The sequence below is a fragment of the Perca fluviatilis genome, chromosome 23 (genome assembly GCF_010015445.1).
Source record: "Perca fluviatilis chromosome 23, GENO_Pfluv_1.0, whole genome shotgun sequence".
Taxonomy (NCBI): Eukaryota; Metazoa; Chordata; class Actinopteri; order Perciformes; family Percidae; genus Perca; species Perca fluviatilis.
In genome coordinates, this window is record NC_053134.1 from 10,265,086 (window position 1) to 10,282,264 (window position 17,179).

General features: G+C 43.2%; 1 protein-coding gene across 1 annotated transcript in view; it reads left to right on the top strand.

Annotated features, from left to right (window-relative positions):
- Positions 1-17,179, top strand: part of uhrf1bp1l (UHRF1 binding protein 1-like) — a 34,343-nt gene that overhangs the window by 15,328 nt on the left and 1,836 nt on the right. Inside the window, exons 4-23 of the mRNA XM_039792426.1 lie at positions 617-708; positions 1,471-1,660; positions 1,750-1,890; positions 2,566-2,733; positions 3,407-3,587; positions 3,832-3,915; positions 4,724-4,885; positions 5,282-5,397; positions 5,515-5,656; positions 6,072-6,265; positions 6,364-7,162; positions 7,689-8,286; positions 10,215-10,363; positions 10,872-11,029; positions 11,357-11,507; positions 12,473-12,514; positions 15,085-15,344; positions 15,828-15,936; positions 16,090-16,247; position 17,179. The exon at position 17,179 is cut by the window's right edge and continues 1,836 nt beyond it. Coding sequence (XP_039648360.1) covers positions 617-708; positions 1,471-1,660; positions 1,750-1,890; positions 2,566-2,733; positions 3,407-3,587; positions 3,832-3,915; positions 4,724-4,885; positions 5,282-5,397; positions 5,515-5,656; positions 6,072-6,265; positions 6,364-7,162; positions 7,689-8,286; positions 10,215-10,363; positions 10,872-11,029; positions 11,357-11,507; positions 12,473-12,514; positions 15,085-15,344; positions 15,828-15,936; positions 16,090-16,247; position 17,179 — 3,895 coding nt within the window. The remainder of the gene's footprint in view (positions 1-616; positions 709-1,470; positions 1,661-1,749; positions 1,891-2,565; positions 2,734-3,406; positions 3,588-3,831; positions 3,916-4,723; positions 4,886-5,281; positions 5,398-5,514; positions 5,657-6,071; positions 6,266-6,363; positions 7,163-7,688; positions 8,287-10,214; positions 10,364-10,871; positions 11,030-11,356; positions 11,508-12,472; positions 12,515-15,084; positions 15,345-15,827; positions 15,937-16,089; positions 16,248-17,178) is intronic.

Sequence of the window (17,179 nt, forward strand, 5' to 3'; positions counted from 1 at the left end):
AGGGCATTATATTAAAAGGCAGCACAATAGCACTTCTGTAATCTGCTTTTAGTCACAATACTGTAGAACACAATGTTATCACACCACCAACAATAGCAAGGAAATATCCTATAACAGTGTGAAAAGGGAGAGGCTACTGCCTCAAGGTGGTACATATAGAAATGTTGTGTCAAGAGTTTTAATTAATTTGAGAATAGCGACTGCATAATTAATGGCATTTCAATGTGATTTATTCTGCTAGACGGGCTGCTATTTGTGTGTAAGTGATGTGTGGGCGGCTTCAACATCTCTAGTGGCAAAGGGCTAAGCAGGCTGCAGCAATCTATTCTGTCAATTAAACTACACTGTAAATGTCAATCTTGCAAAAATGCTCGTTTCCAGTATAACCTTGTGATCGGCTGACTGACGCACATCTTACAATAAGGAAAACACTAGAATGAGGTGCTGAGTTAGATGACAAACATTAAGACAAAACCGTGTTAAATAGGTTGATGGAAATGGCCACAGCAGCCTGTCACTGTGAATGACTGTCTACTACAGAATCAAAAGCTAAGAAAATCATTTCATGAAGACATTGGTTGTTGGTCGTAAAGTTAAGGCCTTGACTTGCTTGCAGACCCTGGATAAAGTGGTGATGGAGATGAGTACCTGTGATGAGCCCCGTCCCCCCAATGGCCCATCTCCCATAGCAACAGCATCAGGACAAAGGTGAGCACTGCAGTTGTTGTTGTTTTTTTTATTTTTTTTATTTTTTTGTAACTCCATTATCTGCATTTGGGTGAAGTCTCCAAAGAAGAAGAAGACCTACTTTATTAATCCCGCAAGGGGAAATTCCATTTTTTCACTCTGTTGTTAGTTACACACATTGCACACAGGCCCAAAATACACACACATGCCCAGGACCTATACATGCACAAATGGAGAGATGTCAGCAAAACAGGTATATGCTCATTAAGCAAACATGCCAGTCAAAACGATCACTATAACTTGTCCTTTATGTAAAAAACAACAACAAAAAAAACGCTTTGGGGGCGCCCAGATAGCTCAGTCGGTACAGCAGGCACCCATGTATGGAGGTTTACTCCTTGGCGCAGCGGACCCGGGTTCGGCTCCGACCTGCGGCACTTTGCTGCATGTCATTCCCCCTCTCTCGTCCCTTTCGTGTCTTCAGCTGTCCTGTCAAAATAAAGGCCTAAAATCTGTGTGAAAAGAAGATGTAAGGTTGTTTCTTTTTCCCTGAGATAATCTGATCTTCCAGAAGAGGAACATGACAGAAAAAGTTTTAAACCACTGAATAAAAAAATGTGTCCTTGTAGGTTCAGTGTCCTATTTAGTCTTTGAACTGTAATTATGTTCAGACAAAATCTGCTTACTGTACAGACTAGAAATAATGTATTGCACCCTGTTGCTAGGCACTACATATCACCTTATTTACCTAACATTCTCTCCACCTGTCTGTCTCCCTTGCAGTGAATATGGCTTTGCTGAGAAGGTGGTAGAGGGGATGTCACTGTCCATCAACTCCATCGTCATCAGGATCAGTGCCAAGGCCTTTAACGCCTCCTTTGAGCTCTCCCAGCTGCAGGTCTACAGCGTCAACACCAGCTGGAGCATCAGTGACCTGCGATTCACCCGCATCCAGGACCCTCAGAGGGGAGAGGTCTGTGTTTATTTTATTATTTTCAAAAATAACGAGGATGTTGTGTCACCCAAGTTTTTTTAACATACTACCATGCCTCTTTGGTCCAGATCCTGACGTTCAAAGAGATCAGCTGGCAGATGATTCGTATTGAGGCTGACGCTATCCAGAGCGCTGAGCATGAGATGTTGAGTGCCCCCATTCGCCTCATCACCAACCAGTCCAAGATCAGAGTCACTCTCAAGAGACGGGTCAGCCACAAACACAGACACACACATGCTTTTAAGATTCATTCACTTTATGACATTTGATGGACCAGGCTTGTAACCCACACTGCTCTAAGCAACTTCTTTTCCACTGTGAACAATGATCCCTCTGTGTGGCCTCACAGGCTGCAGGGCCAACAGCAGTGATTCATCAACTGGCCAGTGTGTTTAAATAATACAAAAAAAAACTCTACTAATATCTGATGTGGAGATTAAATACAATGCAGCATAAAGCACACAAAGACTTTTTGTTTGAGCTCTTCGAAAGTAATTAAGCCCATTTGTTTCCTCTGGCACTAACAGAACTGCTGAGTAAAGCCTTTGTCACAGGGCACAAACGTATTCTCTCCCAAATTTTCTTGTCTGATATTCTGTTTGTGATTTACCTGATAAAGAACATGTGATGTGTGTTTCACGTGTTGGAGCTATTCATAGTCAGGAAAAAGCAGTTAAGCACAGTTTTAGTCAGTATCCTGACCATCCATCCATCCATCTTCAACCGCTTATCCGCGGGCAGAGGTTCCCTGACCGATTTATAAAGAGAAATACCTCACACGTGAGAGAATTTCCCTACAAGTGTGATGTTACATTTATGGGAACTTCTCAGGCTACCTCCACCTGCATAATGCACGTTCATACCAACGGCTCTACCTGATACAGATTAAGGACTGTAACGTGGTGGCCTCCAAGCTGATTCTGATCCTGGACGACCTGCTCTGGGTGCTGACAGACTCCCAGCTCAAAGCCATGGTGCAGTATGCCAAGTCTCTCAGCGAGGCCATGGAGAAGTCTGCACAGCAGAGGAAGAGCATGGCCACAGAAGACCAGGTACACGCAACACATGACTGACTCACACAGACGTCCAGAAACACAGAGACTTCATCCTGGACAAATTTCACATGTTGATTTCGCTCCCTCTTTCGGTTTCCCCTTAACATTTCCCCTCCCTCTCCCCGTCACTGCCCTAACTTCACCCTCTGTGGATAAGCCGAGTCATTGTCTGATGGTTTGCCCTTGTGTCCATGGATATCTTGTCTGCCCCTCTCTATCTGTCCGGCATCTGCCTACACCATCTTTGTCTATCTCTGTTGCTGTTAGTGTCTTTCATTCTGTCCCATTTCTTTTTTGTGTGCTTCTTAAACACATACACATACAAAATGTATGTACATTGATCACCCACACAACTTCACACTTATCCAATCCCACAAAACATGCACAATATGTTTTCTGTAGTGAACAATGTGTTTTCTGTAGTTTTGGTCTGATACACCACCGGCTGGTAGAATTGAGTATTGCATGATTCCGCTGTTGAATGAACCAGAGATGAAAATTGAAAAATTAAATATTTAGCATTAACCCACCACCATTAAAAATATTACAAGACTAAATACAGCAAAAGCCTTAAAAACACAGCATCAACAACAGCACATCAACATCTAAAACTTCCAACACTAATCGCAGTATCTGCGCTTTTTCGGGTGTGTGCATCGGTGTTCACCAGGTGTCATCAGCGCCACCCACAGCCCAGCAGGTGCGTACCCAGCAGGCGTCCACAGCAGCTGACCAGAATGCAACCATGGCCAAGCTGTTCAGCGCCTACGACGTCTGCGAGACGTCCCACCACCTCCAGATCACACACCTCGACCTGCACATCTGTGATGACATCCATGTTAAGGACAAAGGTAGCATATGCACAGATCTACATATGCTCTACGTTGTGGTGTGCATTTATCCACATGCGTATACATGACGTGACCTATACACATGCTGTCAGGTACACAGAAAAGTCCGAGGTAGGGCATGTGATACATGAACAAACCATTACATTTTTTCTTTAGTTAAACCACAGAGATTAGTACACCAAACTGTTTTTTCAAAACATTTTACTGAAAAGCGTTTCTATTTTTCTGTCTTCCCTCTGTGCAGTGAGCAATAAGAGGATAACGGGTGGGGCCATGCAGCTTTCCTTCAGCTCCATTACTCTGGACTACTACCCTTTCCACAGAGCAGGTATGGATTCTGTATCACTGCAACATACTAATATACGGTATGCAATGCTCCCTGCATCCTAGCAGAAGCTAGATTAGCTTCTCATAACTTCTCCTATGCAGACACACCTCATTGAGTGTGGTCTCTTTTCATCTTTATTTCTATTTCCCTTTTATTGTTTCTCTTTTTGCATTTTTGTTCTTTGTTTCTCTTATTCTTATAATCTGGCCTTTTGTTTTGGTGTCCCTCCATCTTCCACACATTCTGCTTGTGCCAAGTTCCTTTTTTTTTTTTGTTCCACATTTGTTCTTTTTTATTTTCATTTGCAACAAATGTAGAAACACTATAGTTGTAACCAAACATAAAAGCCTTGACTTTCAATGCTTTTAAAAGTAATGTGGCCGGGTTGGCTCAGTGGGTAGAGCAGGCGCACATATACTGAGAGGTTTATGCCTCGACGCAGAGGTCCAGGGTTCGAATCCGACCTGTGATTATTTCCTGCATGTCTTCCCCCTCTCTCTCTCTCCCCTTTCTCCCCTAGCTGTCCTGTCAAAAATGAAAGGTGGAAAAGCCCAAAAAATAGTCTTTAAAAAAAGTAATTACATCTAAGGATGATAATAAAACAATATTATTATAAATACTACAAAAACAAGTAACCATGTAGAAATGAAAAGGATACAATAAAAACAGCATAAAGTAACTTGGTAAGCAGAACAAGAATCTTGAGATGCACCTTTTGATGTTCAGTTCACCACAAAATCAAAAAGATTCACAAATGACGGACGTTCAACTTACCTGTACCAATTCTCCTACTCTCTGGCCGCTCCAGGTGACTGTTGTGCGCACTGGATGCACTACAGCGAGGCCACCAAGACCAGAGAGGGCTGGGCACGGAGTCTGCTCGATGAGTTCAAGTCCAACGTAGAGATGCTAAAGAGTGCGGTTCGAGACCAGCAAGGCCCGGCCCCTGCACACAGTTCCCCACAACACGGTAAACGCACGCGCCTCAGGGTGTACATTTTTGTTGTATCCCCTTGCACACAAACAGCACGTCATCCCTGTGGATTTTCTGCCCTCCAGTGTCCCTTAAGGACGATGTGTATTGGCCTCTAGGAAGTCAGGAGAGAGCAGGAGGAGGAGGAGTAGGGCTTAGGGAGGCAGATGGAGAACTCCTAGAGTGGAGCCCACACACACAGCCTCCGGCCCAGTGCTGCTGGTGCCTAGAGCCAGGTACCCCGGTGTGTGTGCGCACATCTGGGTGCGGTGATACACACCTTTTGCAAAGGGTTTCTCTTTGGAGTACTGAGTGGGTGCCCTGTTTGTCTCCCTCTTTTTCATTCTGTTTTCAATTTCTTGATCCTTACATCCTCTCTTTCTTTCTCTCCAGGTAAGATAAACACCTCTTCCAGCGCTTCCTTCAGTCCTCCTCCCCCTCAAACCCCCAAGACCCAGCTCATGTCCAGCTCTGTTGTTCTCAGGATGGCTGACTTCAGCATCTACCAGGTCACTATAAAGACACCCTCTGGCTTACAAAACCTCCATGTATGGAATCACTGAGACTACATACACCTTCACTGCTAACTTTGAGTGATAGTTTCTGTGTCTTCTTGTTTATTGCAGGTGTCAACAGCAGACCAGCGTCGCTCCAGCCCCAAGACCATGATCTCCTGCAATAAGAAGGCCTTATACCTTCCTGCCGAGATGCCAGCCATTCATGTCGAGTTCACGGAGTACTACTTCCCCGATGGAAAAGACTATCCCAGTAAGACTTCTGTGTTTTAGCATCTCATTTGAGAAACATTCATCTTTATTAGTAGGTCGTGAGCTGTTTTTATACATCAGGCCCACTGTTCTGGCTGCGACCTTCTATCTCTCACCTCCCTTTTGGATCTATTTCAGTCATTGACTGCTGTGTGGCTGAGAAGATTGATTTTCCGAAGTACACCCAGTGTTCTGAATGAGGAATCACCCAATTAATTCATGTTATGGATTTCTCACAAATTCGCTCCATTAGGAAACATTATATGAGCACTTTTCTTTTTTTTTTCTTTTTTTTTTTTTTTTTGCAAGAAAGTGAAAATTGTTCTTTCTTGTGTTTCCTCTCTTTGTGATTTTGATGTCCTCCTCTATATGACTACAACCTCTTCCACATTCCCCATTTCCTCCCGCTCATCTAGTCCCGTGCCCTAACCTGTACGTCCAGCTGAACGCCCTGCAGCTGGTTCTGGATCCTCGCAGCCTGGTGTGGATCAACCTTTTCACCCTCGACCTCAGGCAGAGTCTGGAGCAGTTCATGGAGATCTACAAGCTCAGTGACTCGCAGAAACCCGAAGAGCATGTTGACATCAAGGTTGACGGCCTCATGCTTAAGGTGAGGTGGAATGCAGAAACCTTTTGTTTGGGTTTTAAGTGTGGAATGAAGTCTCTGGTACTTATGTTTTTTTTTTCGTGTTTTCTACTCCCCATTAGCTGGTGATTCCCACCAATTGGGACGCCTCCTGTCCCGCTGATCTGCCTCGCTCCATTTCAGTGCAGACCTCAGAAATGGTGGCCACAAACACCCGGCACCCGGCTAACTGCACCCGCTCCCACCTCGAGGCCTTGTTGCAGGCCTTTGAAGAGGAGCCCTTCTTCTCTCCCTGTTTCTCCTCCTTCCCTCGCTCCTCCTCCTCCTTACCCCTTCTCCATCCCGTCTTCCAGCGCCACGCTCACGAACAAGACACCAAGCTTCATGAAATCTACCGGGGCCTGGTGGTGCCGACGTTGGGCACAGACGCCCTCAAGATGCCGGCCGCCTCTGACTTTTGGGCGTTGCACTTTGCCCAGTTCTGGGTGGACTATGAAGGCACCTGCGGAGGAAAGGGGAGACCGCAGCCCTTTGTGGACTCCTTCCCTCTTACCATGTGGGCAAGTCAGCCTGCAAAGATTGTCCAGCACCAGGAGAAGCTCAGAGGTGGTTTGTCCAGAAGCACATCAGGAGAGGCTGTTGCACGTCTGCAGAGGAAACGATTATTAAAGGACTATTATAGTACTGATGGTGCTGCAGCATCAGCACACGATTCAACGCTGCCTTCCAGGAACGGACTTCATAAACCTCTCTCATTGGGAAGCCCGCCTTCCTCCTCCTCTTCTTTGTCATCATCAAGTAAAGAAGCAGATGTGCATGTATTGGTGCACGTGCAGAAGCATCTAAGTGCTCAGGTATTTTTTTTCATCCTTTATCGTTTTCAATACTGCACAATATACAACATACATTACCCTTTAACTGGTGAATGTGTCAAGCCACAACTTGATAATCAATGTGTGTCTGTCATGTGAATTCTTTTGGTTTTTGCTCTTCAGATTTTAGATTTTTGATTAAGTGTTGCATCACACCACAAGGGTGCAAAGATTTAGGGAAGAATGACAATTTTACTGCTGCCTTTTAGTGCTAAAATGAAAAAAAAAAAAACATTGATACTTAAATAAATGTTTAAGTAATTTATCAAATATGGAAAACATTTACTGGTTCCACCCTATAAAATGGGAAGATTTGCCATTTATATTGTTGTAAAAAATGAACAGATTATACATTTTAATAACCACTTTTTGTGTGTGTGTGTGTGTGTGTGTGTGTGTGTGTGTGTGTGTGTGTGTGTGTGTGTGTGTTTTTTTTTTTTTTTTTTTTTTTTTTTTTTTTTTTTTTTTTTTTTTTTTTTTTTTTTTTTTTTTTTTTTTTTTTTTTTTTTTTCCCCCTTTTTTTTTTTTTTTTTTCTTTTCCCCCCCCCTCCCCCTCCAATAAACAGCTACCGCAGGATCGGGAGGAAAGGCTCCGAAAGACCGCATGGGGACTCCCTCTCAGCATCTTGCAGACCACCAGCCCTTCACTGTCTGCCTGGGTCTCCTGCTGAAAAGCGCAGAGGTGTCCCTGCTCCTGAAGCCCATCCCCCAGCCTGAGGGTTCACGATCTCCTCTGGGGTCCGAGCTCTCCCCCTCAGAGAGCCGGGGAACTCTGGAGCCTGGGAGCGATGCAGGAGAGGGGGTGGAGAAGGGGAGTGAAGGAGCTGGATCTGGGTCCGAAGGAGGAGCAGCAGCCAGAGGGGATTACACTGTAGACCAGCTGTTATGTGGTGATAGCTCAGAGGGTGGAGCCTCTCATGGTCCTGCCCCTCTCGTCCCCAACTCTACGCGTCCTGACTCAAATCACAAAGCCCCGCTGGACGAGAGGACTTCAGCTAAGAACTCTGGGAGGCGGAGTTCAGATGAAGGGGGCGAGGCAGTAGTGGATGGGTTGGCTGGAGGTGAAGATGTTGTAGCTGGACTAGATTTTAAAACCCAGACAGGTGACCCCCTGTCAGACTGGAGCGACAAAGACAAGGCTGCAGCCGCCAAGATGCCTCAGTCAATATCCAGGTATTCAGTTTATCACTCAAAAAGGCTGTTCATTTATACCACCGTGTCATCACCACTGTGATACCACAGGACTCTACTTAATTAATATCACACTCCTATACTCTTATACAGTGCTGTCCAAAAGGCCATCAACAGATTGAAGTTTTTATAATTTGCATACATTACATTTGACATTGGGAGCAGTACCAAAATTGTTTCATCTGTACCTTTCAGAAAAAAAAGTTAACAAATTAGTCACTTTTAATGCAAAAAATTGGCTGGAATTGCTGCTTTTGTCTGTTCTTAAATGATTGTAAATTGGATTTTGTCGGAAAAAAAAACAACCAACAATTCGAAGAAGGCACCTGGCATTAAGGCTTTCAACTCCATAATTGATTAAACTGTCAATTATTGTTTCGATTAATTTAGTCTATGAAAAGTAAAAAATAAAATATTTGAAAATGCCCATCACAAGTTCTAAGAGCTCATGGTGACATCTTTAAATCTTGTGTTGTCTGAACAACAGTCTAAAAACCCAAAGATTATCACTCTACTCTACGGTTATATAAAAACAGAACGTCCTCTGATTTTGGAGACTGAAACCAGCAAATATCTATTGTTTTTGTTTAATTAAACGAATGAAACTATTAACAATTGTTGATGTTTAATTACTACTGATTGACTGTTTCAGCTTTTGCTAAACAAATAATTGTAATCAACAGATGGATCGATAAGTTGCAGCCTTTAAAAGATCATACGGTATATCATCCAAGGTTCAGGATCAGTTTTTAGATTTTTTTTGTTTTTAGATTTTTTTAGAATATTCTCCCTCTGTGCTTCATTGTGGATGATGAATCTCATGACTGAGTCTCTCTCTAATTGAATCTGTCTATTCCTGAACACAAGAGCTGTGTGTTGATCACCCACATGAGTGTTTGTCAGTATGAATGTTGTTCAGACTTGTCATGTCTTCCTGTGTGTATCTACTGTTTGTCAGCATTTCCTATTCTTGTCATTTCTTATCTCATTTACTTCCTTTTCTGCCTCTTGACCTTTGCTTTGACCCATGCGAGGTGTGTGTGTGTGTGTGTGTGTGTGTGTGTGTGTGTGTGTGTGTGTGTGTGTGTGTGTGTGTGTGTTCTCTCTACCAAGGAAAGGAAGTTTGTCTGTGGTTTCTGATTTCCTCAGCTCCTCAAACTCCAGCAGATCCACCTCCCTTTATTCCATGTCCAACATGTAAGGCACTGGATCTGTGACTAGCCGTATTAATGTGCGTGTGTTTATGTACGATGTGTGTATGTGTGAGTTTGTCTTTGCAATTGTGATCCTTGGATGAATACAAATCAGTGCAAACGTGTTTATGTGAATCCCCTGTGGGCATGCATTTGCATGTGTGCATGACACCCCGGTACTTGTCTGTATGTGTTAAATGTGTCCTGTGTTTGGTGTCTACGTGGTGGTGATGGTAAAGATCAAAAACGAAGCTCCTTCTTTGTGACAACTCTTTATTTATTTTTTTTATTTTTTTTTTTCTTCTCAGCCTTGTGTTCTCAGTCTTTTGGGAGCCACTTTGATTTTATCGGTTGTGATTTCTCTGTAGATCGTTTCTTGCGCTTTGGGAGGCTAGCACACTTGGTTCTTACATGACCTCAAACAACACCACATAAAGGAGTGAAGCGATATTTAATTCATAGTTTGATGAGTAAGCCTTGCCTTGAGCGCAGCAGGCTCTGCTCAGTGTCAGCATAAGAACAAATCTATATCACATATGACGAAATAAAAGCACTGGCCCTGTTTTTTTTTTTCAATCAATGTCACTGCCAATCAGCCAGTCATTCTGAATCAGTGGTGTGCATGGACAGTGTTGCTCAGCAGATTTTAAACTATACGGAAAGAAATGATTGAAATGATCTGCCTCTCACACACTCCATTTCTTGTTTGTGTTGTAGTGGTCGTCTGATGCGAGACCGCTCCCAGTCCAGTTTCTCTGTGTCCTATAAGAACATGAAGAAGAGCCCGTCCCTGCAGTCGCTGGACAACATCTCTATAGACAGCTACCTGATGGAGGACGGAGACGCGTACAGTCTGCTAGAGAGAGGTGGAGCAAACATAAATGCATTTTTACACACAAATGTACAGCAAACTGCTTTTTTTTTTTTTGGGGGGGGACATATATAAGTATCCAGCCCACATGGACCTTTTTGGACAAACATGCAGTGTTGTAACATTTATGAAACAAGAACTTTTTCTTAAAATTTCTTTACATATGATAAATGATGAAAAATTAAACAATTAAATCTGCATTTTTCAATTACAAATGGTAACTTAAGTATATATTTCATCACGAGTGTTCTGTTGCTTCGGTGACCTCCTTGTATAGATGTTGACACTAAGGATTAAAACCAATACACACATACACTGGTAGGCAACTGTATTGACCAGAGGGTGGCAGCATTGTTCTGCTATGTCAGTAATGTGCAGTGTTACAGTGTACGCTACTTTAGTCTCATGATGTATTGATAAAGCCTGAACATGCATAAAAGGCAAAGTCAAATGTGTGTCTTGTCTCTGTAAGTAATATGTGTTTATCGTTCTTTGCGGTACAGATGACGTGTCCATGTCAGGCTTCAAGGATGCCATCAGCGAACAGAGTGCCACTGAGAGCGCCACAGAGGCAGTGATTGGTCAGGAGCAGGAGGGAGGCGTGTCCCCCGACACTGTCAGCGCGACCTCCCAGAGCATAGACGATCCCACCAAAGATACAGTAAGATACCAAAACTTGGAGGATTCCAGAAGTTTGGAAATAACACAAAATCTCTGGTAGACTCATAACTCCACATTATTGATTTTGATGTTGTGGATCTCATCTCGTATACTGTAATGCTTCTCACTGTGATAAATAATATTTACTGTAACTATGGATTCGTAATCTATGAAATCATTCTGGCCTTATAATGTACTATGTACAGTAAGAGAGTTAGGAATTCACATACAGTAAGAAATGTGTGGAGGATTTTGAAATGTAGAAAGTATAGAAACCCTGCCACACAGAATATGACGAGGATTGTTCTTGTTTGTTCTTCTCCTCCAGGTGTCGGTGCTGGTGTTGAAGGTGCAGTCGGTGTGTGTGGGCATGGAGGCGTTTGGCGAGAGCACGGCCGTGGCTCTGGAGGTGGGCCAGGTCACACCCAGCCAGCTGGGCAATGTCAGCCTGAGACAGTACCTCAGCAACCGCAGCCTGGGTAAGAAGATGTCTGCATACATGGTTTATTGTTCTCTGCAATTGAAATATGGTGCTTTTTATTTGATGCATTGCAGTTATAATAGGCATTTTCATTGTATGACAATTTTATTCAACCATGGCCTTATTTGTTAGCAGAATTGACGTCAAGGTTGATTTGACAGAAATGGTGTATACAAATTCAACACATGTAATTTTAATATTTGTTTGATATTCGTTTTGCAAACAGTTATTGGCAAAATACTGAAGTGAGGAACTAGCTGCTCCTATTTTGAATTGTGAGCTGTTAGATTACATAAAACAAATCCACCCAAACAGACTTCTGTCGAAGTAGGCTGCAGCCTATTTCTTAGGTCCAAACGAAAACTGAAGATGAAAGTGAAGAGACGTTTGTCAAGATTGAAGCACACAAGTAGGGCAGCTACTAAACAAGAAAGAACAGCAGGGGAATGTGTGTGTGTGTGGATTCTTTTTAGATGACCTTTTAATAGTATTTTGTTCATTTAACAGTAGACATTGAGCGCCTACACAAGGACAGCAAGAGGAAGGAGATGTGATAAAAGGTCCTGGAGCAGACTTTAAACCACTAGGATGCCCCATAACTGACCCCTCCTGCCCTTGTATTCTGTGGGTTCACATTTAAACACAAGACAGACCGACAGATGGTGTCAGATGGACCAATAGCAACATCCCACAACAGACACAAACATTTGATAGGTTCTCGAGAATTAATTTTCCTTTTTTTGGTCTTACATTGTAGTAAATATAAAATATTTTGGGGTTTTGGCCTGTTTGGTAGGACAAAGTAAGTAGTTAATATGATGTCACATTTTTCACTGTTTTCTGAATAATCTTCAGTTGCAGCCCAAGAATAAGTTAACCATTATTTCAAGTGTACTCACACATTTACACACTAACACAGCCACCCCCTCCTCCTTTTATTTACCTTGCCATAACTCCCCACAGGTATGGTGTGTTCAGTACCAATACCTGCTCAAAGCAGCCAAGGTAACTGCTGTGTGTTAATCCACCATCTGCAATTTAACATGCATGCTTGCCCCAGCGTGACCGTTACTTTCCACCTGTGTGTGTATTTGTGTGTATACAGATTGCGCACATGTGTTTTTTTCTTCCAGTTTGTCTTCTGTCAAATCTCATTTCCAGACTCAGGACTTTTGCTCGACGGTATGCACTGCAAGTGCACATAGATAGTGTGGCAATGCAAGTGATCGCTGTGTGTGTGTGTGTGTGTGTGTGTGTGTGTGTGTTTGTTGTTGTGTGTGTGTGTGTGTGTGTGTGTGTGTGTGTGTGTGTGTGTGTGTGTGTGTGTGTGTGTGTGTGTGTGTGTGTGTGTGTGTGTGTGTGTGTGTGTGTTAGCAGCAGGGGGTGTTTATGTGACATTGAGATCTTTTTTTCTCCCTTGTGTGTGGCACTTAAGAGAGGTTCAGAGTGAGTGGACCCATTATTTGCCACATTAGGCCCCCAAACGTGCGTGTGTGTCTGATTTAAATTAACTGCAACCATTTGTGCAGACTGGCGTTAACCCCTGATCTTCCCATTCACGGCTTTGTCTAATTCGTCCTCTCTCTGTCTCCCCCTCCTTTCGCCCCACCTTCCTCATCTCTCCACTGCAGCAGACTTTGCAGTTTCAGTCCAGTGACTCAGGCAATGAGAGAAACGCCAGCTTTACCCCTTTCGCTACCTCTCCTTCTCCTCTTATCTCACAAGAGCAATCCCTCCTCCTCCTCCCTTTTTCTTTCTCTTTTCCTGCACCTTTCCTCCTCACTCTTCCCTCAAGCTCATACTCATCTTCCTACTAATCCTCTGTCATTTAAACCCCCCTTTCACTTTTTCTTTCCTTCATCTTCCTCCCTCCCTAGGCCATCTTTTCTCTTCCCTCTCCTGTCTTATCACAGTCACTCAGTCCCAGGCTGTTGGCTCCCTCCCTCTTTCTCTCTCCTCCTTACCCACTGCCATCCTCTCTCTCACTCATGTGCTCTTTCTCTCTCGCTCTCTCTCTCTCTCTCTCTCTCCCCATTTGCCTTGACCCTATAGCCGCCCAGGATTGAGAGAGAATACAGTATCTTTTTACAGTATCTGTGAAAAGCTGACAGCATTGTGTGTGTGGGTGTATGGTCCTGGAATTGCTTTATGGTATTAACCCTTTCCTGACTATCCTGCAGAGAGCATATCAAATGGATGTGACTCACTTCTCACGGTCATAATGAAAAGATTTCTTTCTTTAAGTGGCCATTCTCATGCCTTGCTGAGTGTTTTGCCTGTTAAAAACGTGTGCCTGTAATTGTGTGCTTGCCAGCTCAATTTGTGTGTAACATCTGTATAAAAGGAGGATTTTAATTACCCTCCCTCTCGGGTTTAACATCTCTCAACCTCAGCTTTCATTAGTTTGTGTCTTCTTTCTCTCTGTCCTCACTTTCCTCACCTCTCTTTTTTTTCTTTCTTCAATAAACAGGATTCGTATCATCACATTTTGTGGCACTGAAATTTAGGTCATTCTTAATATAGTAGTACACTATCAAATCTTCCACAATTGTTAGCAACTCAGAGTTTAACTTTGTTCAGTGTCTAAAAGGAAGAAAAGAAATGATTCAATGGTTGAAACCTTACTTTGAATCCTCAACACTTAGGTGGGAGTTTCCACCCAACCCTCTAATCCATAGTCCTCGGAAATAATTAAACCTCACTGCAGCGAAGAGCCAGTGGGATTGTACAAAATCTCAACTCCTTTTTTTTAAATTCCTTCCTGCTTCTCTTTTTCCAGCTCACTTAGCTTTTTCTGTGTTTCCAACTTTTCCCCCCCACTCCTCTTTCTGATATTCTGCTTCCTTCATCCCACCTCTTACTACCCTCGTTTAAACCTGGCCTTAACATGCACCCTTTTTTTTTTTTCGAGTGAGCTAAATTTGAAGCTAATTAAAATGAAGCTGTAAATGCACTCACTATGTCCTGATGATAACTTATAGATATCGTTTTTTTGTTGTTTTTTTTAAACCAGGGAGATTGAATAAATTATCATCATCCAGGCACTTTCTGAACTGTGGTGGGATTTAAAAAATACAGTTATATATTGGCCGGTAGTCATTTTTTAAACAAACGCATGACCTAGACGAACAATGTTTATACTCATTTCTTTTTTTTTTTATAATTGTAACAAGATACGTACTGAGCGGGACATTTTACAGTTGAAAAATAAACTTGTCCGTGCTCTCTGGTGCATAAACAATGTGACTGTGACAATGTTTCTAAATACCCTTAAACCAAATTTGGAAATTCTGTACTTAACAAAGGGACTACAATTTGGAACCTGGAATTTAATACACATTTTCAGTCAAATGGCACATTACATATCAATCAGGATGGATGTGGATTGGACAGGAAAGAGAAGATGCTTACTGTCAGATTCAAAGTCTATAAAGAGAGAGAAATGCTATTTGATATTGGGTGTATTTTAATGCCAGGTGTGTATGTGTATTCCCGCTGAATCCTCTCTACAGCCACAGACATGACACCGAAGCTAAAGCTAATGCTAACCGCAGCCTTTGTCTCTTCCCTCACAGCTGGCGGTGAGATCAGCTCTGCGCCCGCCGGGGGCCTCCACAGTCCAGCGGTGTGCGCCCGCCTTGAGAGCGGGCCCTGCGCCGCCGCTCACTCCCCGCTGGCCGAGCGCAACGGCTTCCTGCAGCTGCGTCTCCACGGATACCAGGCAAGCTTCTTGATGTCCACGCTGCGTAACCTGGCTCACTTCCTGGAGGACGACTCTGCGCCGCTGGTGCTGCCCATGGAGATCAGCGTCAGGGACACACACGTCAACTTAAAGGTGAGAATCCCCGGTGGTTTGTACCGCGGTGTCATTCCAGCCGGAGTTTGGACGCTTTTGTTTTACCCTGAGGTTATCGTTTTAGAACTACAGTACACCTGGAAGACCTCAGCAGAATATTTGTCCTGTTTTTTTTTCCGGTTGTGTTACAGTAATAGAACCCATAACTCACTGCCATACAGTGCAGCAGCTTCGATAACCAAGTTAAATATTTTGAACCGTGGCCTAATTGGAATTTGGATTTGAACTGAATGTTTAATGACATAGAAAGGCCTTTTTACCTTCTCTCTTGGGTTCCTTCACAAGTGAGTAGATTTGCTGTGGAACTGATGTGGAAACCTGGATGTGGATAATTTCTCTCTCAGCGCCTGCCTCCTCCTCCTCCTCCTCCTCCTCCTCCTCCTCCTCCTCCACACACATAAACATGCTCACTTACATCCCAACTTATACTACCACACTCAACATGTGCTGTCTCTGCTGCAGGACGACGGTCCCCGTGACAATCTCTCTGACTCTGAGTCCTCGCCTATCACCCTGCATGTGGACAGCCTCATAATACACAGAAGAGACGACGGCTCCTTCTATATCGGAGGTGAGCAAAGCGCACACACATTTTCATCCGCCAGATATTTCAACCTCCCCTTTAGCACTGATTCACTGCCGTTTTTATATAAGGCTTTGAAGTCCACGCTCAGTACTTCCACACCTCCAAACTCCCTTCTGTGGTCTCTCTTTCTCCTTACAGTGGACACAGCAGCGGAGACCAAACCATGGAAAGGGGGTGCGTTGATTGATAGCGCTCTGACTCCAGTCCCTGAGATTGTGGGTGGTGTCTGCGGTATACCAAAGGCTACACAGACCCAAGCCCCACCCACCACCCCCCCTCCATCTAGCAGAGAAAAGGTAAGACGCACAATGAAAGCATAGTGTGGGGGTATATGAGAGTAAAGTATATAGTATAGAGGCAGAAATTGCTTCCCACAACACCTGTCAACAATCTTAAAGAAATATTGCCACACATACTTTTGCTCTTCTTCTTGTCTTTTTTTCTCCTACAAACATAAAACTTCTGAACAAGAAGGACAGTTTTTTTTTTTCTGACTGAATATAAAAAAAGATGTAGTGAAAATCCAGCTCCCTGCTTGGCTTGCATTGTGTATACAGTGGGAGTGATATTTATCAGCTTTTGCAGAATACAAGTATTACATTTGTAGTTGGAACATTGAAAATGAACAGTTACATAATGCTGTTAAAGTCATCTGATGAATGTTGTTTTCATTTCCTTTCAACATGAGCGTTTTCTGATCGGTCACAGATAGTAGCCACAGGTAGTACTGGCCAAATGGTTCATAGTTAGAGCTCGGCGAATTAGTCAACACTAACGGGACACAACATACACCACAAAAACTTGCAGATTGATAAGTAAACCGATATAGTTCTTACTGTTTAAATAAACTAACAATGCTGTAGTTTTTCAGTTCTATTTATTATTATTATTATTATTATTATTTGATTCATGATATTATGGAACTTGAAGGTGTATTATTGATCTTGAGAATTGCAACAAAAAAAAAGTCCACTAGCTGGGAATTTTCCAGAGCTATCATCACATCTTGTGTTCGCCATCTGTGGGTGGAGTTTGCCGATCTCCGTGACAGTTGGGCATACCGCTGATGAAGGCTGAAAGCTTCTGAAAACTTCAAGAAAGTGAATCTTCTGCTGAAAGATTTTCATAACGCATGAGTTTAGGGTTTTACTTCAGTTGTCATGTCACCAAAACAAGCGAACACACACTGACGCCTACCCGGGGTCCTTCCTTATTGTTTGTTTACAGA